The sequence below is a fragment of the Salminus brasiliensis genome, chromosome 1 (genome assembly GCF_030463535.1).
Source record: "Salminus brasiliensis chromosome 1, fSalBra1.hap2, whole genome shotgun sequence".
Classification (NCBI taxonomy): domain Eukaryota; kingdom Metazoa; phylum Chordata; class Actinopteri; order Characiformes; family Bryconidae; genus Salminus; species Salminus brasiliensis.
Window position 1 is genome coordinate 86,409,588 of NC_132878.1, and position 23,688 is coordinate 86,433,275.

The following is a 23,688-nucleotide window of genomic DNA, read 5'->3' on the forward strand; positions in this document are numbered from 1 at the left end:
TTATTGCAAAAACAAACATTGCGAAAGCAGTTTGCAAATGATATATTGTGCATTTATACCCCTGATCTGCATAATAGCTAATTAATCAAAAGGCTAGAAATAAGTCAGAAAGTTTAGCTCAAGCTGTTTTTTTTTTATTATTATTATTTTTTTTTTATGTGCATATACATTGGCATTCAAACGTTTGGGACCCCTGGTTCAAATGTCTGTTACTGTGAATTGTAGTGAGTAGAAGATATCCTGACTGATCTCCTAAAAGTATGACATTTAAGATGTAACATTTGTTTCAGTAGTTTTCAGCATGCAAGATTAATAAGTTTAGCTTTGTTTTGTACAGTTTTAGAGTATGAAAAAATGAAAGGAGCTCCATACAGGAGATTTAAGCTCTCAGATAACTTTTACCAAGGTCTCAGATCTAAATTAGCTTGTTATGGCTGTGGCTTGTTCACAGATATTGTTAGGAAAGGCCAGGTGATGCTAATTTCAAAGCTCTATAAATATTCAGGTAGCCTTTCCTTAGTCTGTATTGTAATTACGCAATGCATTTAACAGGAACAGTACAGGGCATGTTTAGGTCTGGAAAACCAAGAACACTTTCAGAGAGATCTTGTAGGGTTGCTAGAAAGGCAAATTTAAACCCCCATGTGACTGCATAAGACCTTCACAAAGCTTTTGCAGACTCTAGAGTGGTGATGCACTGTTCTACTGTGCAGCAACACCTGCACAAATGTGACAGGTATTGACGAGTTCTCAGACAAAATGTCTTCTGTCCTCACCACAAAATTAATTGACAGATAAACAAGCCTGATGCATTTTGGAAACAAGTTCAGCGTACAGATGAAGTTAAAATAGTACTTTTATTTTTAGCTGCAGTGAGAGAAGCTATGTTTGGAGAAAATAGAGTGCAAAACCACCTTGCTGTGAAGTACAGGGGTGGATCGATCATGCTTGGGCTTATGTTGCAGCCAGTGGCACAGAGAATATTTCACTGGTAAGTGGAAGAAGTTGCAACTTGCTGGTATTTATTAAATCCATGCATCTCACATCTGTAAACAAGCTGAACATGAAAAGAGGCCATTATTATAATCGAAATTATATATAATCTATTATAAAAGAGGTAACTATAAGAATCTCACAGACATAGAAACCCCCCAAACAAGAATAGAAAGACTCAGACCTACTACAAAAACTGTTTACAAGCTGTGAAAATGGCCAAAGGGAGCGTTTCTAAGTACTGACCATGCAGGATTTCTACCTTTTTGATTTTTTTAAATAAAAGATGTAAATTAAAAAGCAATCTTGTTTACAATGTTAAAGAAATTTTAATCTAAACATAATATATTGTAAAGGTCTGTGTGTGTTTGTGTGCGCACTGCAGTGACACTGCTATGATTGTGGTGTGTTAGTTTGTTCGTATGTGAAATATCCAGTCAACAGCATCCTGTAGGCAGCACCCTGTGACCACTGATAAAGGACCAAACAAGCTGTGCAGCATCAGATGAGCTTCTGTCTCTGACTTTACATCTACAAGGTGAAACTACTAGGTAGGGTGAGTGGACAGTGAGTGGACATAGTGTTTAAAAACTCCAGCAGCACTGCTGTGTCTGATCCTCTCTAACAGGGCAACACCACCACCATGTTCGTGTCACTGCAGTGCTGCGAATGACCCACCACCTAAATAACACCTGCTCTGTGGTGGTCCTGTGGGGTCCTGAACAGCAACAGGGTGAAAGGAGGCTACCGAAGTATGCAGAGAAACAGATGAACTACAGTCTGTAACTATAAAGCAAAGTGCTTCTATTGATAAGTGGAGCTGATAGAATGGGCCGAGTTCATTGCAAACCAGGCGTGGTCATTATATTCTGATATGACTGTGTATATGTAGTCTGCATACATTTCAGTGGGCTGGCACACTACGTAAGATGGGATGTATAACTGGTTAATTTATCTCCAATGATGAAAAATCTAGGCAGAACCCTGACGTGTGTACAGTAAACCTTTGACATGACCACTTACTATTAATTCCCACCAGACTCATTGGCCATTTACTGAGAGGGGGGGAGCATAGCAAAGGCAACCAAGGAGTTCATTAAGCGAAAGTGCAACGTCGTTCATTAGACAAACAAGCTCATATTCATCCAGGCATTCATTTCATCTGCTGAAGTTAGAAGTTCCTCACAGAAAAACAAGAACTGAAAGGGCTTGTATGAGATGATGTCAGTACTTTGCAGATACTGTGGAGTTATTGTATGCAATTTATGTAATTTGCATCAACTTGGCTCCAGTATTTGTGCTGATCTAAAAAGCGAAGATTCACGCAAGACTCAGCATGATATTTATAACAGTCGCAAACTAGCTTCACATTTCTACAACAGTATGTTCTCTATTATGTGTTCTGCATGTGTAATAGGATGAGGGCAGTTGTGTTTGTATGACCTACACTACACTACACTGCATTACACTGAAGTTGATCCACAAGCATATACAAGCAAGCTGAACTATTTTAATGCATTTATCAAATATAATGGGTTGCATTCATTGCTGACACAGATGTGCAAATGCACACATACACACATGCAGCTTGTCTAGTCCCTGTAAAGAAGCACTGCCAGTAGAACAGGACTATTTGGTGTAAAAAAAAACATTAATCTACTGGCATGATGCCTAATGCCAGGATTTGATTAGAGGGGTATAAATCAGTGGAACCGAGTTCTCGGAAAAAAGTACTCCGTCCAATACTTTTGGAATGAGGTGAGGTGGTGATCATCCAACATCCTGACCTTACTAATGCTCTTGTTGTTAAATGCAATCAAATTTTCACAACAGTGCTCCAAAGTCTGTAAGAAAGCCTTCCTTGGACAGTAGAGATAGCTACTCCAACAAAAGCAGAATGAACTCTTCTATAATACCCCTGATCACGGAAGAAACCATGAATGAGCAGGTGTCACAATACTTATGTCCATAAGATAAGATAGTCCTTTATTAGTCCCGCAGTGGGGAAATTCCATATAGTGCATGTTATGTAGTCCCTGGTTCTAAGTGTTCTAATAAACAGATCAGACAGATGTAAATAAAATCAGACTAACCGTAATTCTGAAATTAATCTGAAGTGTGTGTGTGTGTGTGTGTGTGTGTGTGTGTGTGTGTGTGTGTGTGTGTGTGTGTGTGTGTGTGTGTGTGTGTGTGTGTTTTAGACTGAGCCAGCGGGTGGCGTATTGCAGTATGTGGCAGCACAGGGGCCATTGCCTCACACTTGTACCCACTTCTGGAGGAGTGTGTGGGAGCAGGGAGCGACTGTCATAATCATGTTGACCACATTGACTGAGAGAGGACGGGTGGGACACATATATACACACACACACACACACACACACAAATATACTCACAACTCACTTGGATACCCATCACGAACACACAGCTTATTGTGACTGCTGTATTCTTAAGCCCTGCTTGACTGTTGCTTGGTAACCATGTGGTCTGAATTCTTTCCTAAGGGTGATTTGATATTGTGTTTGTGTGTGTGTCTTTGTGTGTGTGCGCTTTGCTTAATAATCTCTGCACCATTTTAGACCAAATGCCACCAGTACTGGCCTCATCCCCCTGAAGTGAAGGACTATGGGTATCTTCAAGTGTGCTGCCATTCAGAAGAGTGCAACCTGGCTTATGTGACCAGAGAGCTAACGCTCACACACACTCAGGTATGACATAGACACACACATACTACATGCTTGGAACTATGGAGGTATATAAGATGTTATGTTAAATGTAGAAAATAAAAAAGAATAGTGCTCTAAAATGAGGATTTGTTGAATAGGGTTGCCCAAATTTTGCATATGACTAATATATAGTGTAGTTACAGATAGAAAATGGGTGTAATTTTCCACAGTTTAAAAAACCCCAATAAATTACAGTAGATTGTGAGATTTGTATTTCCATATTTAGACCAATTGTAAAGTGGCAATAGAAACAAGTAGCTGACTGGATCATGACTTTCTCATATTTTAATTAATTTTAATGTGAATGTAGTTCTTATGAACACAAATTCCTCTAAAACAGCATTTTTACAGTAGGTTGAATTGGACCGCCTTCAAGAAAAGAAAAAAAATGAATGTGTAAACATGTACACCTGTTTGTACACATTTACATTAGCATCTCTGTTCATGTGTGGGCACACAGGCCACATCATTTCACAGCCAACACCACAGGTCCATGCACACATGCATGCACATAGATACACACTCGCATACATACACACACACTCAATATCATTGCTGGAGAACAGAGACCCATCTGTTGTCTCAGTTGGTGGGAGTTAATCTCAGCACGGACAGCAGACGGAGGTTATATCACACGTTCGTCGGCCATACACTGCTCACGTTTTGTCTGTATGTGCGCCTGCACGCGTGCATGAAAGGAAGAAAGGAAACAAAAGAGAAGTGGATTCGTGCATCAGGGAGCAAGGCCACTCACGATGTGCTGCTCTTTAAATTGATTTGTCACAGTAGATGAATTAGTCTGCTTCTCTGACCTTGATGCCGCTTTTACTCAGGACCTCACACCAAGGTGAGGCGAGCGCAGCACAGCACCCCAACCCCCCACCCCCCACATCTTCACTGTACTTACAGCCTCTGACACATTTTAAGCAGTAGTGGTGAACTACGTTGGTCTAACATTTATCATTCTCTAGGCTGCTCCCATTCTGTGTGAAGGGATGTAATATGCTGGAGCATGATTGATGATGTTTCATGACTGAAATGAGAATTTTATAACATTTTAGGTTTTTTTAATGAAAAAAATGCATTTATCTCGTCATAGTTGATGAAAGCATACAGAACCATTCAAAAGTTTGGCTTCCATGTTTTCAATAGTAGAAAACAATGCCAGAACTGCAACATCATTAGTTGTAGTTACTCCAGAGAAGGCTGTAAAAAAAATAGAAGAATTGTAGAAGGGATAAAATTAAAGTATACACCTATCAGACATTACATTAGTACCACAGTGACTAATATTGACTAGTTCCTGCTCGTGCTGCCACCACAGGCCTGACCATTTGAGGCACAGACTCCACAAGACCTCTAAAGGCGTTCTGTGGTATCTGGCGCTGAGACGTTGGCAGCAGATCCTTTAAGGTCCTGTAAGTTATGAGGTGGGACCTTTATGGATTGCATTAATGAGCCTTAGGTGCCCACGACCCTGTCGCTGGTTCAGCAGTTATCCTTTTTTTGGAGCACTTTTGCTTCAGGTACTGACCACTGCATACCTGGAAAAAAACACAAGACCTGCCTGATGTTTTGAAGATGTTGTGACCCAGTTGTCTGGCCATCACAGTTTGACTCTTGTCCTTATCCTTATCCTTGCACATATTTCCCATTTTCTTGCTTTTATCACATCACTGTTCACTTACTGCCTAATAAATTAGTTTCCTGGTTACAAACATTACTGGGTGCTTTTTGCTTCTCCGGTCAGTTGTGGTAATGTTATGGCTGAATGATATATATTTTAATCAATGGATTATTATTCATAATAATTTGTTTGATAATTTGTTGAAATAAACAATTATTAATTATTAAGTTATTCCAGGCTTTTAAACAGTAGTAGACTTCATTCACATTTTCCCCAACTGAGTAAATGTGCCACTCATTCCTACCGCCCTCACTCAGCTGCTGAGTGGAAGTCCTGAACGGCTCTGAATGTCATGTGACCAACTGTGCTCATGTGTGGGCATACATGTGTACCTGTTTTTGTGTTCCTGTTTTCCACTTCAGTATCTCTGCAACCTAGCAAGGAAAAAGGAGCATGCCCAGGCACGTCTGTCTTTCCTCTCAGCAAACATGCGTTCACACACAAACAACCTTTCCTTTTCTCTCTTCTTTTCTCTCTCTCTGTCTCTCAGCTGGGACAGCAGCGCTCAATCACACATCTACAGTATGTTGCCTGGCCCGATCATGGTGTACCAGACGATTCTTCAGACTTTCTGGACTTGGTCCAGGCAATGAGAAGCAAACGAAGAGACAACGAACCACTTGTGGTCCATTGCAGGTATGCATGTAGACACACTTACTGAACATACACCCCCCCCCCCCCCCCCCCCATTCTCCCAGTTTTTATATTGCTATTTAAGCAGTGTGTAATCTAAAATAGTACAGAGTCCACCGTTCAAGCTGTACAAAAGTAAGCAGTAAACTGACAGAGCTTTTAAGGACGAAAATGAACTAAAACTAAAATGATTATAAATGATTATAATTATTATAAAATTATTTAAATCTACAACAGCATCAAAGGACAGGTTACTGAGAGTCAACAGCTTGTGTGATAGGCAGCTCACATGATCTCTCAAGTTTAAAGTTTTAGCTGTAAAGAGAAGACTGGGAGCTACAGGTTTGACAGGTGGAGTGGCAGTTAGAAAGTCATTACTAGGGCAGTGAAACAAGGAAAGTGTGCTTGTCTGGGCCATGTAGCACTGCCATTGGACTACTGGAAAACGTGGGGGGTGTTTTGACCTGTTGTTCACAGTGAGTTACGCACTTAAGTAACTGAAAACGTGTTCCCTGCAGCGCTGGGATTGGGCGGACAGGTGTGCTCATCACCATGGAGACGGCCCTGATCCTGATGGAGAGCACAAAGCCTGTGTATCCTCTTGAGATTGTCACTTCACTGAGGGAGCAAAGAGCCATGATGGTCCAAACCTCGGTACACACACAAACACATGCACATGCACACACCTATGCCTATATAAACTACATGGACAAAAGTATTGGGACAGCTGCTCATGTATTTTCTTGTGAAATCAATGGTATTAAAAACAGTTTACCTGCTTTTGTTGGAGTGACTGTCTCCACTGTCCAGGGAAGGCTTTCTACTAGATTTATTTAGTTTTAGGAGCACTGATGTGAGGATTTGATTCATGCATTCAGCGACAAGAGCTTTAGTAAGGTCAGAATGTTGGATGTTCACCGCCCGACCTCATCCCCAGCTTCCTAACTTATCCCAAAAGTTTTGGATAGAGCACCAACCATCATTCCAGAAAACATAGTTGCAAAAACAAACAAATGCTGGGAAGGGCTTTACACCCATCTAGCCCATACCTGGCATTTGACATTGTGCCAATAAGCTCATGTTTATCTGCTCCAGAGAGTCTTACAACAGCCTATTGCCTATTCTATTGGCAATATTTCTCTACAGGGACTAGTCAAGCTATGTGTGTGCACATCTATTAGCAAACAATTGGACATAGAGTGTAGAAGGATTAGGTGTACAGTGTTGTCATTTTTAACACATCAAATTGTTGGGTAAGATTTACACACTGACACTCCATGCAGCACTGCAGGGCGTTTTTCATTGTTGCTTTTCGTGTGTGTGTGTGTGTGTGTGTGTGTGTGTGTGTGTGTGTGTGTGTGTGTGTGTGTGTGTGTGTGTGTGTGTGTGTGTGTGTGTGTGTGTGTACTCATTTTTCAGTGCCAATTCAGCTTTGTGTGTGAGGCCATCCTGCGTGTGTACCGAGAGAGATTCAAACCCAGCCAGACACCCAGCAGCTGACAAGAGGAGAACAGGCGGGATGGACAGGAATACAGAAATGGAGGGAGAAAAACAAAAGTGGTGGTAGGGATGATGGATACACTAAGAGAGAGAAAGAGAGTGAGAGATATATAGACACCTTCCTCTGCACTGATTAAAATAAAGATGGCTGTAAAAGAAGTAGAAAGAAGGACACGTAGAAATGAGCATATTCGTTAAAGACGAGTTGAGAAAGGGAGAAAAGGGGAGAATAGTTCCTAGAATGGATATGCAGTCTCTTCTCCTTTAACCGTAGTGCCCTAGCTTTGAATTCCAGGTCACAGTATCACCTGGATCTGTCGCATCACTGAGCTAGCATCGTTTCTCTCTCTTTTTTTCAAAAAGGAAGGATTGTTCGAATATATGTCAGGTCGCTTTCCTAGGGTGCCTCAACAAAACTGACAAGCAATTGCTGAACGTATCACATAACATAGCCGTCGTTCCCCTCACTGTGTCAAACACTTGAGCTAACAGCTCTTGTAGTCAGAGATGAATATGCCGAGGTACTTAACAAGGGCTCATTCAAGCATGTTTGGGTTCAGCCGCACTGCCCTGCTGCTCCGAATCAGACACCAAATCCCACAGCTGCAGCTGATCCAGATGACTTTGAGGATGTCGCGATCACTGCAATCAAGACCGGCAGCGCCTTCACATCTGCATGGATCATGGGAGGGGACATAAAGCACTTTGTCACTTTTTTTGTTTTTTGATTCATACAGCTTACACACACACACACACACACACACACAGAGACAGACAGACTGTAGGCCTGTTCAACACTGGGATGCTACAAACTAAAACAATCGACCATCAACTGTGCTAATAATAAAGTTATGGAATTGTTGATGCAGGTGGTGTTGCCTTATTTCTGAGAGATGTGACTTACAAACAGGGTCTTTAATCCTTATTGGATTTGGGGAAGGGGGTTTAAGGCACTATTCATAAAGGTTAATCACAACAAGTGTTGCACAATAAAAGCTCCCCATTTACACTATTTGAATTTAAGAAAACTTGGAACTTTTTCTGTTTGGTTTGATTTGGTTTGGTACAGAAAAATCCAAGCTCACCAAAATGCCTCACAACAAACCACATGAAAACATTCTCACCACTTATTGGTCAGACCTGGAGCTGGAAGTAAATCCAGGAAGAAGGTCCTATGTTCTGGACGAGTGTATATTTCTGTGCAGTTTAACTTGCCACGACGGCATTGATTGTCTGGGTGCTATACCAGGTTAAACTACCGTTTCTCTCAAACTTGTGGAGTACACCTGATATTTATCATGTTCTCACCACAAAGAAACCACTCCATAGTTAGTTTGAGACCAAGCCCACCTCCTCCCAAGGGTCTTGTGGTTGTTTTGGTCCGCATCGGAGTGCAATTTCTTTGTTCACACCTGCCCAAGCGAATTGAACTAAGGTTAAAAATGAACTAGCTACCGATTTGACCGCACTGACTCAAAACAAGCACTGTCCATGAGTGGACAGAACTATGCAACACATTTAATAGAGGAAAATAACAGGTAGATAAACGAATTAAATAAAAAACCCAGTAAAAGACCAGAGACGGGAGCGATTAATAATGAGACTAAATCAAGAATAAACCAAAAGATGACTGAATGCATTGTCTTAAAGTGGACTTAAAGCCTGAGAGAATACAGAAAACAGAAAAGGCCATTTTCGTTTCATTGCTGTCCAATGGAAAACATCTATCTCCAAAATGATTACTTTAGAGGAGAAGGCAGAAATGTCCTTAACTGGAAGTCAATGCAAATAAGAGTTTATTTCATGTTATTTAAAAAGTTCCTATTGGTCTGTTCATTCAGAATTATTCACCCAGTGTACAGAACCATGGGGAAAACTAAAAATGGTGGTGGTGAATGGAACCACACATGAGTTTAATGCCAATAAAACCTACCTTACAAAAGGTTATTACACATTTGCATCTACAAACTTTTGACCCCATTGTCAGGGGGTTGCAGGTTTGATCCCTGGAGATGTTACAGTCATCCTTGTCTGGGATTCTAAGAAGGAACAAATGACCTCACTGTCTCTAGGAGGGTAGGATGGGCTTCCATCACCCCATATCGATAAGCACAATGGACAGAACAGAAATGGTTGTAGAGTTCTCCTCCAAGTGTGTTAAACTGACTGGTGTTGTTGCATTACTGCCAGCTCAAAAAGATACAAAGGCTGTCTTAAAGAGCCTTGTGGAAGAGTGTGGTATGTTGCATGATAGCAGCTTGGTGGCACAGTGTGTGGTAAAGGAAGACTGGGTTAGTGGGTGGAATTGGCCTTGATTATTACTAAACTGGAGAGAAATTGGTGTTAAAAAAACCTTTGAATGCATTAATGGTGAAGGGACACAGGCAGGGTTTTATAGGGCAAAATAGTCCCCAAGGCAAACTTAATTCAGGTTTACCACCATCATTAAGATTTTTTATTAAAAGCTGCATTTGATTTAGTGTGGGAGGTAACAAGGCTGCCCACCCTGTGGAAGATCGGGGTTTGATACCCAGGTTGGGCCATCACACCACTCTACCAATAAGTCCTTGAGCTCTTCCAACTCTCCGTTCTCCTACATGTGTAGCATCATTCAAATGTAAAGGCTGCTCTGCTCTGAAAAATTGTAAATGTAAATTCGGAACACATGTGGGTTAATTGGACGTTTTGGAGAGTAAGTAAAGTGTTTGCGCAGTAGAAATCACTGTTTGGCTACAATGCGTGCACAATGCAACAGTTTTTCAGTTCTTCAGTTATGCATACATTTTAATAAATCGGTGGTTGAAGGGTGTTAAGGCACCTTTATTTAAACAAAATGGACAAAAGTATTGGGACATTCATTTCCTCTGAAATCGGGGGTATTAAAAATGCATTCTGCTTTTGTTGGAGTAACTGTCTCTACTTTCCAGGGAAGGCTTTCTACTTTATACCCTTCTAGACAACATCTGGCTTTAGGCATGGTACCAGTAGGTTCATGTTTATCTGCTTCAGAGAGTCCAGTTCTGTTGGTAGTACTTCTCTGCAGGCACTGGACAAGATGTGTGTGTGTGTGTGTGTGTGTGTGTGTGTGTGTGTGTGTGTGTGTGTGTGTGTGTGTATGCGCATTTGCACATCTGTGTCAGCAATAGTTGCAATTTAAAGTATAGCTGAATGCGTTCATTAGAAAGGGTGTCCACAAACATTTGAACATATAGTGAATGAAGCAAGTTTGAAGAAAATGATTGTAATAAAATCCAGTAAAATAAAACTTTTAAAGAAGTACAGTCTTGAAACTGAAGGTGCTTTCAAAGGTTCTTTGAGCTTTAAACAGTTCTTTAAAGGTTCTTTTGTGGTAGAAGAACTGTGTTTGGCTCTAGAAATAACAATATTTGTAATAGTGATTTGGGAGTTTAAATTTTTAAAGGATGGAACTACAAGAACATTTCGCTGTGAATGAAAGAAGAGGCTAGACACAACAAAGGCCAGTGAGCAGACAGAGCTGCACTATATATTCAACATAGGAAAATGACATACAGTCAATCAGGGGTGCTGTATAGAGGGGAAGGTTAGGATGACTCTAAGGGCCTATGATTGACAGGGGCCCAACAAATGTGTTAATTAAAGGTTTGGGTAGAATTGTTAGAGCTGTGGGCCCCAGAATCCCTGGCAGCGCCAGAAGTCAGTAACAGACAAAAGACAGGTGGAGCTAATGATGAGACATCCATGTGAAAAGACCTGATGCCTGAGAGAAAACAGAAAACTGGAAAGTAAAAGCACATAATTCAGTGCTCTGGTGTGAAATAGTGCTCTCTAGAGCAGTCTGCTGAGTTTAACGCCTAGAATTAATGAATTCCCCTTTAAGCATTTCTCTAAATGTCCTTGACGAAGCCCTGAGGGTTACATTAAGTGCATCCTGTGGGCCTGAGGCACGTATGAAGGCGGTCGTGACTCTCGAGTGTCCAGCAGGTGGCGCTGTCCGGCGCACTCTGACCCACAGAGAGCGAAAAAAAGTTTGAGTGCTGCTGTGATTTGGCGCATGCGCGGAGGAGCCCGCCTGGCCAGTTCCTCTGGATTACTTTACCTGAAAGGTGCATCAGTTTCGGTCAGGAGAGAAAGGAAGGGGGAAATCGGAGCAGAGAAGCAGGGGGTGCCCGGACACCATCCCAGCCTGCGCGGAGAGCTCGAGCTTCGACAACCGGGAGTTAGAGCCCCCCGCCTGCGGCTCTTAATCCTCTTTAGTGAAACGAAGATTACGATAGAGTGAGAGGTAGAGGTAGAGGTAGAGGCAGGGGCAGGGGCAGGGGCAGGGGCAGGGGCTGGTGTGTGTGTGGGGGGGCAAGGCGGAGAAGAAGGAAAAGGAAAAAGAAAAATCAGCAAAAAGCTCTAAAAGCTGCCAGGGGCTCCGGCAGGTGTGCTGCTGGTGGTTGTTGTTGTTTTGTTTCTGGGCACGAAACGACCGGCCGACCGACTGACCGGCCCGTGGAGGTCGGCGTCCTCGCTGACCGTGTCGCCGGAGCAACGCGTTCGAGCTCCCGCGTCGCTCCGCTGTCGTGCCCCGCGGTAGGTGGCGGTTGTCGTGGCTGTGGGGGGTAAGGAGAAGGAGAAGGAGAAAGGATGATGGGCTTCCTGCGCAGGACGTTCAGTCTCCGTTCACGGAGGCGCTTTCGACACTCGGATGAGCTGGACGGCAGCAGCGGGACACCGCAGCAGCAGCAGGTGGTCCACACCGCCGGAGGAGCCGCGGCTGTGGTGGCCGGAGGAACCGTGGTGCACATCCCAGCCGCGGGCAACAGCAAGGCGGCCATCACCTGCAGGGTACTGCTGCTCGACGGCTCCGATGTCAGCGTGGAGTTGCCGGTGAGCAACTGTTGTGGCGGGTTGAGGGCATGGGGGGCACTGGTACAGATGTGTGTGTGTGTGTGTGTGTGTGTGTGTGGGGACAGAGAGCAGCAGCAGGAGGAGGATTAGAAACAGAGAGTGAAAGAGTCGAGGGTTGTTCTCACTGCCCTGATTTCTGCTGGTTGAACTACAAAGTTTCGGCTGCTGTCTGAGAGATAAGCCTGCTGGGCAGAGCTGGGTGCCCGGACAGGGTCGAGGAGAACAGTCCTCTATAAATATCACTGCGTTACATGATGTGGAGAAACTCAGTTCAGTCTCAGCCGTGAAGAAATCAGGGGGAGACTGTTGTAGTGGAAGTTTCTGTTGAGATTTAGAGGCAGTTCTGGTTTAAGAGAGGGTTAACCTGAGATTAAGATCAGGTACTGGGCTGGTACTGGGCTGGTACTGGGCTGGTACTGGGCTTCTGGTTAGGGTTGAGGTAAGTCTTAAAGTCAGGCCACAACCACAGTCGAACCGCAGGTGGAGTGGAGTGGAGTTCGGTTGGCGTTAAGCCCAAAGTCAAAGTGAGTTTAAAGTTTAGGTTTAAGATCAAGACCAGCATTAGAGCAGGTTTAGAGTTAAAGCCGAAATCTTGAAGTGAGCGTTACGGCTAGGCCTACAAGCCAGATACAGATCAGAGTGTTTTATGATGTTTCGGGTTAGTTTTTAGTTTAGGATTAAGATCAAAACCATAGATAAAACTAAAGGTTATGTTTTGGGTGAAGGTTGAGCTGAGTGCTAAAGTTAGGCTTATCCTTAGGCTTATGAGTTAAACTAGAATTGCTGTTTAGATTAATGCCACTGGTTTGGATTAAAGATTAGAACTACAGTTCTGGTTGGACTACAAATGCGGTTAAGATTAAATTCGGAGTTGGTGTTCGGTTTAGAGGTAGAACATAATAATGGTTTAAGATCAAGACCAGCATTAGAGCAGGTTTAGAGTTAAAGCCGAAATCTTGAAGTGAGTGTTACGGCTAGGCCTACATACAAACGTTAGGGTCGGGTTAAGACACAGATCAGAGTGTTTATGATGTTTCGGGTTGGGGCAGGATAGAGATTAATGCCACTGTTAGGTTTGGATTAAAGTTAAGATTAAACTCTGGTTTAGGGTTGAAGTTAAGCCTAAAGTAATAGAGTTAAGGTAGGGTTAAGGTTAAGACCAGAGATTAGGTTTAATTAAATTAGGTTTAATTTAGGTTTAATTTAATTAGGGTTTAGGGTAAGGTTGGAATTATAGGGTTATACTTGGGCTTAGTCTTAGTGTTAAGTTAAGATTAGAACTACAGTTCTGGTTGGACTTACATTTAGCTTTAATTGAGTTTAAGATTAGATAAGTCAGAGTTGGTGTTCGGCTTAGAGGTTGAACATATTAATGGTTAGATCTGAGATTAAATTCTGGATTGGAGAAGTGTTGGGTCTCGGGTTATTTAAAGGTAAGCTAATAGTTAGTAGATATTTAGTAAAAATGGATCTTAGCAATAAGGCGAGCATAGTAAGCTAGTGTGCTGTTCAAATAAGTGTTCTCCTGTGCCTGGATGGATTTCCTGTGTGCATGTTGGTCCTGCTTGGGTCCCGTCCCAGGCTGACAGATGGTGCTTGTGATTCCTTCCCAACAATCCCCCAGCCCATCACGTTTAGGCTCCACAGGGGATGAGGAAAATCTGTTTTATAAAATAGTAGTGGGAATAGGTTAGATCAAAAATGAGCCTGTTGGGATTTTATAGAGGGAATGATTTGTCCAGAAAGGTCAGTGAGCGTGTAGCTTAGTAAAATGCTTTACCTTTGAACTTCACCTTGTTACAGTTACACCAGAATTAGTCTGTGAGTCAGTCGCCCCAAGCTTTCATCATGAACTAGGGCTACCTATTTACAAAAATGGCATTTTAAATTCCATTGCCTTCATTTTCTGTCCTTTTCTGCTGTTTGAATCTGGATTTGGTTGAGGGATAGAAGATATTTCATTAGCTCTGGCTGTTCTGGATAATTGGAATGCACCAATAAGGATTTACTTTATGGCTGATACAGGTTCCTGTTCTTTATAGCAATATTGGTGGATATTTAGACCACTGTGTGGCTTAAATGAATGTAGTAGACACATTTACTGTACTGCAGTTAGCCAAGGTAACAAAAATGATTATTTGCAACAATTAAAACTGACGCTTTAAATTCTTAAATGGAAAAGCAGTTACCCATTTAACGTAACATAAAATCGAATTTAAGACCTGCAGTGAAGGTAAGAGACAACTGCAACACACATTTACTAAAATAGTAAATACTTTAATACATTGGAAGATTGTCAGTTTCTTGTCTGTAGCAAAAATTGCCCAATTCTGATTGTGAACCTTGAATGAATAATCATGTGAATCAGGCGTCTTGTTTCTGTGTGGTATTGCTCTTTCGTCTTACGTTTGTCACAAATGCCACAGAGGCAATGCTTTCTTTTTGCTGACATGTAAACAGATAGTCTTTTTTTTAGATTGGCATTCTAAACTCAAATTATTCTACATAATCCTCCAATACTCTAGTGTTTTTACCTGCAAAAATAGTGGAACCCATTTTGTACGTTTGGGGCAGGATTAAGATTAGAACCAGTGCTAGCTTTGAGTTAAGATCACACTTGGAATGACTGTTAAGCCTGGAATTAGTTGTAGGTTTAGTGTTGAGATTAGGATTTAAGAGATTAAGAGTTAGAGGGTTAGGTTTTTGTCTTGAGGTGAATGTTATCTTGTAGTTAGGAGCAGGTTAGACTGATCTTAATCCCAGTGTTGGGTTTGAGGTAAGGTTTTTTTTTTCCACTGTGTGTGAAGTAGGTCTCTCATGAGAATTTGTACAACATATGGACATGACCTCAGTAATTCTGTCCTCGATATTGACCATTGTGTTTACTTAGCGAGGAGAGCCCATCAATGTGAATAAACCCGTATGTCCATTTGCTTTAAAAAAGTATTTTTAATTTATTTGTTATTATTAGTTTCAGTTTCTGACAAAACAGATACCATTTTATTCATGTTTGCAATGTTGGTAGGTGCTGACAAAACTCTCCTTATTGTCTCCTATTAAACCATCATTAAATCATCAATGAAGACTGTGTCGCATTGTTGAAAAGCCAAACCTTTGCACCTCACCTGTGTGGGAGTTCAGTTTTACTGCCTGAGGAATGGCTCACCCACTTCTTACACAACAGGCTGCTCTAAACCAATCAATTCAACAGTTGTCAGATGTCTAAACAGGCACTCATTCCAGAAGGAGGACATGGATTCCCACAGCGTTGGTAGGGGAGATGAAATCCAAATGCAGTTTGAGCAGTCAGTTTGTTAATGTGCTGTTAGTTATTCCTCTCGACCAACAGTGGAGGTGGTGACAGTTTACGCACCTGTATCACTGTGTGCAAACGCTCAGATCATAAGCCAGTGTGCACTGAAGCTGCAGAACATGAGGAATCGATTTGTTTAGTAATGCAACTCAAGCATGATTAAGATGTGGCCATCGCACAGCAACTAAAGGTCACCAAGCCATTTGCTGTTTACCACAATGTCAGTCAGCCAGTGTGTTAACAGATTGTTAATATGTGTTCAGTACTGTACAAAAGGCATCTGTGAAGATATTTGTGTGGCCATTATGCATTTGTTTATGTAATAAAAACAAGTATATAAGAATTAATAACCAATAATAACCAATATATGGTGATGTTATGTGTGTGGATGCATTTAGCTAACCATTTCCTAACCTCTCCTTGAGGGAGCTCAGTACTGTATTACAGCTACTATCCAGTACCTAGTTTTAGCTAATCAGTCCTTCATTAAGGTATATCAGGTGAGTTGCTGGTGGAACTGATCAAATCCATACAGTGGCTGAAGTTGACTGAGAAGTCAGCAACCAGACCTGTGTTCTTCTAACTAACAATACCAATAACTGTAGTGAAAAACAGCACAGTCTGACTACTTTTTACTGTGGTTATGCTTATTTGTATCCATACTAATGTTGTTTAGTGGTTTTACAGAAAGTCAGTCACACTCTTACGGATGTGAGTATGTGTTTCTGAGTTTTCTTAGACTCTTAAGACTTTTGCACAGGACTGTACATGCATGCAAATACAATTCAGTTAAATTTAGTCTTATGCTAATACGGCTGAATAAATTTGCCTGTCGATACAGGGCCTAGATTCACATATACACAAGTGATTACACCACCTATAAATAGTATATATCTGCAGCTTATGCTTGCAGCTGCGATGTGTGCTTTTTCCATTGTTTATGCTATTGTGAGCAGGTTTATTGTGAAGCATGGCAGATCTAGTATTGCCAACAGTTCCAAAAATGGACCATTCAGCTGACCGGTAGAGGTCACATTGTCAAAATGTGACTTCGTATCTTTCGTATCTTTCATTTCCATTGATAATCTCAGTCTGTTAGTGTGCAGCTGTGGTCAGACGTTTTCATTATCCTCATGGGCGTGAATGTTATGGCAGTGTTGAGCTTACCCTGTTAATTTAGTGACGGCTAAATGTCTTAATTTGTCAGACCCAAGGCATCCTTACTTCCTGTTAGTGATCATGATTGACTGCAGCGGGTTGCTTCTCTTCTCTGTGCTCACATAAGAAGGGGATGTTTGACGGCACTCATTGGATTGACCACCACACAGCACAAATGGAAAGTCCAAGGAGCTTGTGTGTTTTGTTCACTCATTCTGCTCCAGAATAAGAGCAGTTCATAAAAATCATTAATAGCCCAGTATTATTGTGATATTCATGGGCATAATGATGAGTGTGTGAGTGTAAGATGAGTGTATGTAAAGCTTCGACAACCTTCCTGCTGGGGCTTTACCTTCTTGCAGGTTTCGCCTCCAAGCCAAAGCTAACACACCTAATTCAGAAAGTCTGGGGTGGATCAGTTTGTTAGGGTACTGAGTATTAAAGCAGAAACATAGACCTCCAGAGACTGGGTGAATTCATTGGTTTATCACTAATAAAGCCCTTGACCCTCGTCAGACATCCAATTCTATGGTTCTTCTTAACTCAGTGATGAGGTGCTTGCATCAGATCAGAGATGACCCTGTTTTGGGGACTGATGTTTAAGGTTTATGTTGGCCCAAGGGTAAAAAAAAATAAATTGCTCCATGTAAATAGTCCTCTGGGGCCATATTTGACTTTGTTTAGGGCTGCCTTTCATTAGATTGACTCTTAAGGTTTGCTGAAAGCATAATTCAATTTGGTAAGGTACTTATGGCTGCTTGAACGATATTGCCTGGCTTTAGCAAGGGCGGCAAACATGGATAGACGTTCGCAGTTGTCAGCTTTTGCTACGAAAGTACAAAGGCTATGTCAAAAGCATTAGCATGCATCTCCAGTCGTAGCGACTCCTATTATGATGAGCATCACTTCATACTTGGTAGCCTCCATTGAAGACTGAAGATCAAGGTGCTTCAAAGACATGCATATCTGGAATGTTGTAGTATCGGTGTCATGTTTCTCATTACAACCGTGGGCCTTAGGATCGTTGGCATAAATCTAGCTGACATGGACTAATTATGAGCCTTCTGAGAAGTCTTGTGACCCCTTGAGTAAGAGGAAGTGAATTGTCAGTTTTCCATTATTTTGCCAACAAAGAAGATTTCTACCAAAAAGCTGTAGTAGTCTGTTTGTTTAACAGGAAAACTCAGAGTAATGTGGGGAGTGTTTGTGTTAATCTGTTGGGGAGTACATGTGCGGTAACGTGCTGTGTCAGGGGTTGAAGGTTAAACGAAGCAGCGGCTGGGCACAAAGCAGGGAATAATAGCCACTCCCCCAGGGCGTGTCCCAAATCCAGCCTTGCTACACTGTCACTGGAACTATTTTTAGAGCAGCCTACATATAGCATGTGTAAGGCTCTTGCAGATTGGTTTGGCTCCCTTTTCAATACAAATGTGTGTACCGCTAATTCCCTACAGAGTTTATCATAGTCTGGAACTGAATAAAGAACTTTCACTCACTCAAAAATCTAATCTAATCTAAATCTAATATCATTCATCCCAGTTTAGGAATACTGTGAGCCTCACTCATTCCATCACTCATCCCATCACTCATCCCATTTTAGGAATACTGGGGCCTCCAAGAGGTCTTCAGTAAGGCTAAAGACCATTTTATGCTTCTGTGTCAAATCTACACCATAAGCACAGCGTACGTACTGCATAGCCACGTATCCTACGTTGTATCTTATGCCGTAGACTGACGCTCATATTCCTGGAAACGTAACTACATTGCAGTTGGTTCACATTTAATAGCATCGTATTTCTGCCTTTGTCGCCAATTTTTAATTTAGTTGAAAAAACTGAATCAGACCATCTCTTCCAGTGTCGTCTCTCCTTTTATCTATTGCAAAAATTCAGCAAACGTAACTGATATTCCACAGCTATTAGCTCCAACTCCAACATAATCCGCTCAGTTTCAGCCACCGTTGTTTGTAGTATGCAGGAAGTGAAAACAGAAGCATAGAAACCCTATCGCCACCTAGTGTTGTGGCTAGGTGTAATTGCAGAGCGATGCAGACACATCAACATAAAGTATAAATGCTGTCACCTGCATGGTGTAGACTCTGCTTCGTTCCAACACAGAAGCATTAATTGAACTTAAGGCCTAGATCTAGCCTCCTTCTGGGTGGGGTTCGATAGTGCCATCAACCTCCTCCTGCGCACACCACCACCCTGATTTAAGATTTAGCTCTAAGGTGCTAGATGGGCTGTCTCCTTTGGTCACCGATTTGTTTTAGGGGCAACCATGGCCTACAGTTTAGAGAAACAGGACTTGGGACCGGGAGGTCGCTAGGTCCATCCCTATGACCAGCATCCAAGGCCGGCGTGCCCTTAGAGCAATTCACCTAACCTCAAGTTGCTCTCTGCGCATTATTACTGTATTCACTAGTGTGAATATGTGTGTTCGCACCATGGATGGGCTGAATCTGGAGGTTACATTTTGTTAAACTGCTGGGCAGGGACTGCAAAGTAATCTTTTGAGCACTCTCGATGCAGGCTTTCGTCTGCTGTTGGTGTAAACAGTCTCTTTTATAGATGTATACACAATAGATTTGTGACTTTTTCTCTTTTTACCCCTTGTTCTATATTTCTATCTTCTCTGTATGTCCTCTGACTATGCTCAAGCTGTTTACACCAGTCATAACAGGAAACCCTCGTCATCAGCATTACATGCCCATCTCTCGCCTGCCCTCTGCCTCCAGATCGACACATCCTCAATCAAACAACATGGCAAACAACATGGATCAATATTCGACTACATTGTCTGCTCTTTATTTATGCTTCTAATCCCTGCAAACAGGCTTCCGTTGACATTGTCTCATCGCAAGAAATAGCCAGTCTTAAACTAAGTCACAGAGTAATCCCTTTCTTATGAATGTGGTGAGGTCATTCACATCCCAGAAGCCATCACATTTCAAGCACTGGCACTTGGTATGCGACATGACCTGAGTGAAAGGTAGATTGTGGAGTTGTTCCTGTAGGAAGCAGGATGTAGCTACAAGATATAACTTTGTTGGTCCCTAGAGGACGTTTGTGACAAGTTTTATTAGATAATTTTATGGCTGTATCTGCTTAGTCATAAAGGAGCACCATAAAAGACCATTTCAAATAAAAAGCAAACCAACCAAGGTCACATTTAAAAGAAACGTTCGGTCCACAAATAACACTGACCAACAGATCACTGACCCCAAAAGCAATTGATCAGTCAAAAAATGTTTGCTGTCTGCTGTGTGGGTTCTTTAATTTGCAAAGTGTGATGCTATGCTAATGTTGCTAACAAACACTGATCTTAGATTGTCACCAACGCAGTTTATTTGCTTCAGAAATATATTCATTTATATTATACATTAATTATATATTCATATATAATTAATTTGTAGATATTTAATATTACAAATATGATACTTTTTTTGTATTTAGTAAAATAGCATGTATAAAGTGTAGTACTTTACAATTCTGTAAAAGAATATTTTGCATATTTGTCACATCAATGCTTGAGGTCATCCAGCTTAATTTCAGTGTAAGACAAACACACAAGTGGACAGACAGACCAATTCAATTAACAGTTTGGTTCAAGTTCACTATCCACACCCAGACATGATTAGTGCCAGACCTGTTCAATCTAAACATACACTTTATGGCCTAAAGATTGTGGACACCCCTTCTAAAGGATGCCTTCAACTACTTGAAAGTTGCACCCATTGCTGACACAGATGTTCAAACGTACACACACACACACACACACACACACACACACACACACACACACATTTACATTTAAGGCATTTAGCAGACGCTCTTATCCAGAGCGACTTACAAAAGTGCTTTGCTATTTACCCAAGAAAAACCTCAGCTAGTTGGAATAGGCTAATAATTTAAAGATACCTCTAAGTTTAGACATTACTAAACACAAGTCAGTAAGAGGAGCACTCTGCTATTCGCCAAAGTATTCTCTGAAGAGGTGGGTCTTCAGTCTGTGTTTGAAGACAGTGAGCGACTCTGCTGTTCAGAAACCCAGGGGAAGCGCGTTCCACCACTTTGGTGCCAGGAGTGAAAAAAGTCTGGACACTTGTCTTCCTTGCTGTACTTAAAGCTCGAAGGGCTCTTGGTGCAGATCACCTTTTGACCATTGCCATGAAGTATGGAGGGGCTGGTCCTTTCTTGCCTTTGTAGGCCAGCGTCAAGGTTTTGAATCTGATGCAGGCAGTAGCTACAGGAAGCCAGTGAAGAGAATGCAGTAGTGGAGTGACATGGCTGAACATACACACACACACACACACACACACATGCAGCTTGTCTAATTCCAGAAGAGAAGTACTACCAATACAATAGGATGCGCTGGAGCAGACATGAACCTGTTGTGAGGCGTGGGCTAGAGGGGTATAAAGCCCCTCACCAATGAGCTGTGGAGCAGTGGAACTGTGTGAACTGAATGGTTGTGCTTCATCAATGAGGTATTTGGGATGAGTTGAGAGTTAGGGATGAGGTGGGATGGTGATCATGCAGCATCCTGACCTGTAGCCACTGAATGCAATCAAATCTTTACAGCAGTGCTCCAAAATTGAGTAGAAAGCCTTTTCTGGACAGCAGAGACAGTTGCTCCAACAAAAGCAGGATAAACGTCTTTATTTCAGAAGAAACAGTCAATGAGCAGGTGTCCAAATACTTTTGTCCATATCGTATACTTGTTCACAGCACTGTGTAGATTGGAGATAAAATGAAGCACCTTATTCATTTGAGCACTGCGTCATTTGTTAGTCACTCTCAGTAGAACATCGGGAGGATGACTTCCATGTGCTCATGTAAATGGATGTGGCAGCTGTGGTGGGTTTCGCCTGCTGTTTATGCGAAGCTTCACAAGTGTGTGCTGGAGTCAGGATAGGCCAGACCAGTAAATATGCTCTGCTACCTGTGCTTGTGTTTTAATCTCCTGCTGTGTCTGTGCGTGTGTGGTGTGCAGAAACATTCGAAAGGACAGGACCTGTTTGATCAGATCATGTATCATCTGGACTTGGTGGAGGCGGATTATTTCGGCCTCCAGTTCATGGACCCGGAGCAGGTCATTGTGAGTAGACTTTCACAATCAGTCAGACCAACTGCACTTTAATTTCCTCACCACTCTCATACTAATAGTCTCTCTCTCTCTCTCTCTCTCTCTCTCTCTCTCTCTCTCTCTCTCTCTCTCTCTCTCTCTCTCTCTCCTCTCTCTCTCTCTCTCTCTCTCTCTCTCTCTCTCTCTCTCTCTCTCTCTCTCTCTCTGACTCTCATTTTTTTCATCAGCACTGGCTGGATGCAACCAAACCCATAAAGAAGCAGATTACATGTAAGTACTCAACACACAAACACATATACACACGCACACAGTTGTGGAGTTGTATGGTTGGGTCATAGCAGGTGGCTGATGACCTTGTGCTTGTTATCTGCTGTTGCTATGACGATCTGTGTTACAAGTGTCTAAGAGTATTTACTCAGTGTGTGTGTGCAGAAAGAGCCAATCCTAGCACACCTTAGAAAGACACGCCCACAGCAGGTGACCCACTTAAATACCTCAGTGGAAAGTGAGTCTCTGTAACCCTCAAAGAGGCACCTCAGACAGCAGGTTTTAGCTACAGGTGACTTTTTTGGGGGGGCTGCTTAAAGCAACACTATGCAACGTTTTTACCTCAAAGTAGCAGCTTGAAAATCAGTGAGATGCTCTGCTGCCGTGTAATAGGGAGAATAGCATATCGATTGTTCCTACTCCGGGCTCAGCACGCTTCTAACGGCACTATAGACTTTTGGTGATGTGGGCAGGACGGCGCTTACGAGTATTGCATAATGCTGCATAACCCGAATCCCATTTGTGTAAAATCCTGTAATATTACTCTACAGCCTCAGCCCACATCGTTCTTTCACTTTCAGTGACGATTCTGTATCTCTCAGCTTGTCCAGAAATGTATGTGGAAAAGCGTGTCCTTTAGGGGTAGCTCAAAGCGCTAATTACACTCCTCGACTCTCCCTGTTAGCAAAGGCACTTTTGATTAACCAAGCAAAAGGTGCTGCAGGAACTTTCCCACACAAACCATCCCTATTCCTTTGATCTGATTGTTCGGAATGACCAACATGCAGGCCAGAATTATTAATTAATTAATGAATTACTTCAGTTGTAATTTATACTCCCACCGTCAATTTTATTAGAAACTCGCTGTCTGCTTCGTGAGCTTCTCTCGTCTAGTTCCACTATAGAGATAAACCTTTGCTGGCCTGTAGCCCACATGTTGCTGCACAAATGATTAGTCACCTTCTGCCTCTCCACCAATCAAAGAGGACTTCCCACTGACAAGGTATTATTTAGGTGTGGGATCATTCTACCACTTCTAGCGGTAGTGTATGGACACTCACATAGAAGGCACAGTGGTGTTGCTGAGGGTCATATGAACTCAATTTTTTATTGCACTATTTCTTTCAATCGGTTGGATAACTACTTCATTTCGGTTTTGGTCATTCTTGTTTTCTTATTTTCTTTTGCTCAGGGAATGTACGTTACTTCTTGGTTTAAGGACTTTCAGCAGAGTGATACAGTGTTGATGAAATAACAGCACAGTTAGAGCACTTCTCAACCAGTCTGCTTGTGTGGCTGGAACTTACTGTTATATAATGTGTTTTAGCACACATACCCCACAAATGTCCAACAACACGGGCACACCACCCTCAGTGATTTGTGTTATGACTTCATGAGTTGAAATTAGATGGAAAGGCCAGAATGTCGGAAATAGCTGATTGTCTATAGAC

General features: G+C 42.1%; 2 protein-coding genes across 2 annotated transcripts in view; both read left to right on the forward strand.

The window, feature by feature from the left end:
* The window catches only part of ptpn3 (protein tyrosine phosphatase non-receptor type 3), a 39,580-nt gene extending 31,176 nt beyond the window's left edge, over positions 1-8,404 (forward strand). Inside the window, exons 22-26 of the mRNA XM_072691922.1 lie at positions 3,195-3,335; positions 3,570-3,698; positions 5,894-6,039; positions 6,555-6,690; positions 7,456-8,404. Of these exons, the coding sequence (XP_072548023.1) occupies positions 3,195-3,335; positions 3,570-3,698; positions 5,894-6,039; positions 6,555-6,690; positions 7,456-7,536 (633 nt within the window). The 3' untranslated portion in view covers positions 7,537-8,404. The remainder of the gene's footprint in view (positions 1-3,194; positions 3,336-3,569; positions 3,699-5,893; positions 6,040-6,554; positions 6,691-7,455) is intronic.
* Positions 8,405-11,868: 3,464 nt separating this feature from the next.
* Positions 11,869-23,688, forward strand: part of epb41l4b (erythrocyte membrane protein band 4.1 like 4B) — a 43,907-nt gene continuing 32,087 nt past the window's right edge. Inside the window, exons 1-3 of the mRNA XM_072691936.1 lie at positions 11,869-12,390; positions 21,878-21,982; positions 22,198-22,240. Of these exons, the coding sequence (XP_072548037.1) occupies positions 12,148-12,390; positions 21,878-21,982; positions 22,198-22,240 (391 nt within the window). The 5' untranslated portion in view covers positions 11,869-12,147. The remainder of the gene's footprint in view (positions 12,391-21,877; positions 21,983-22,197; positions 22,241-23,688) is intronic.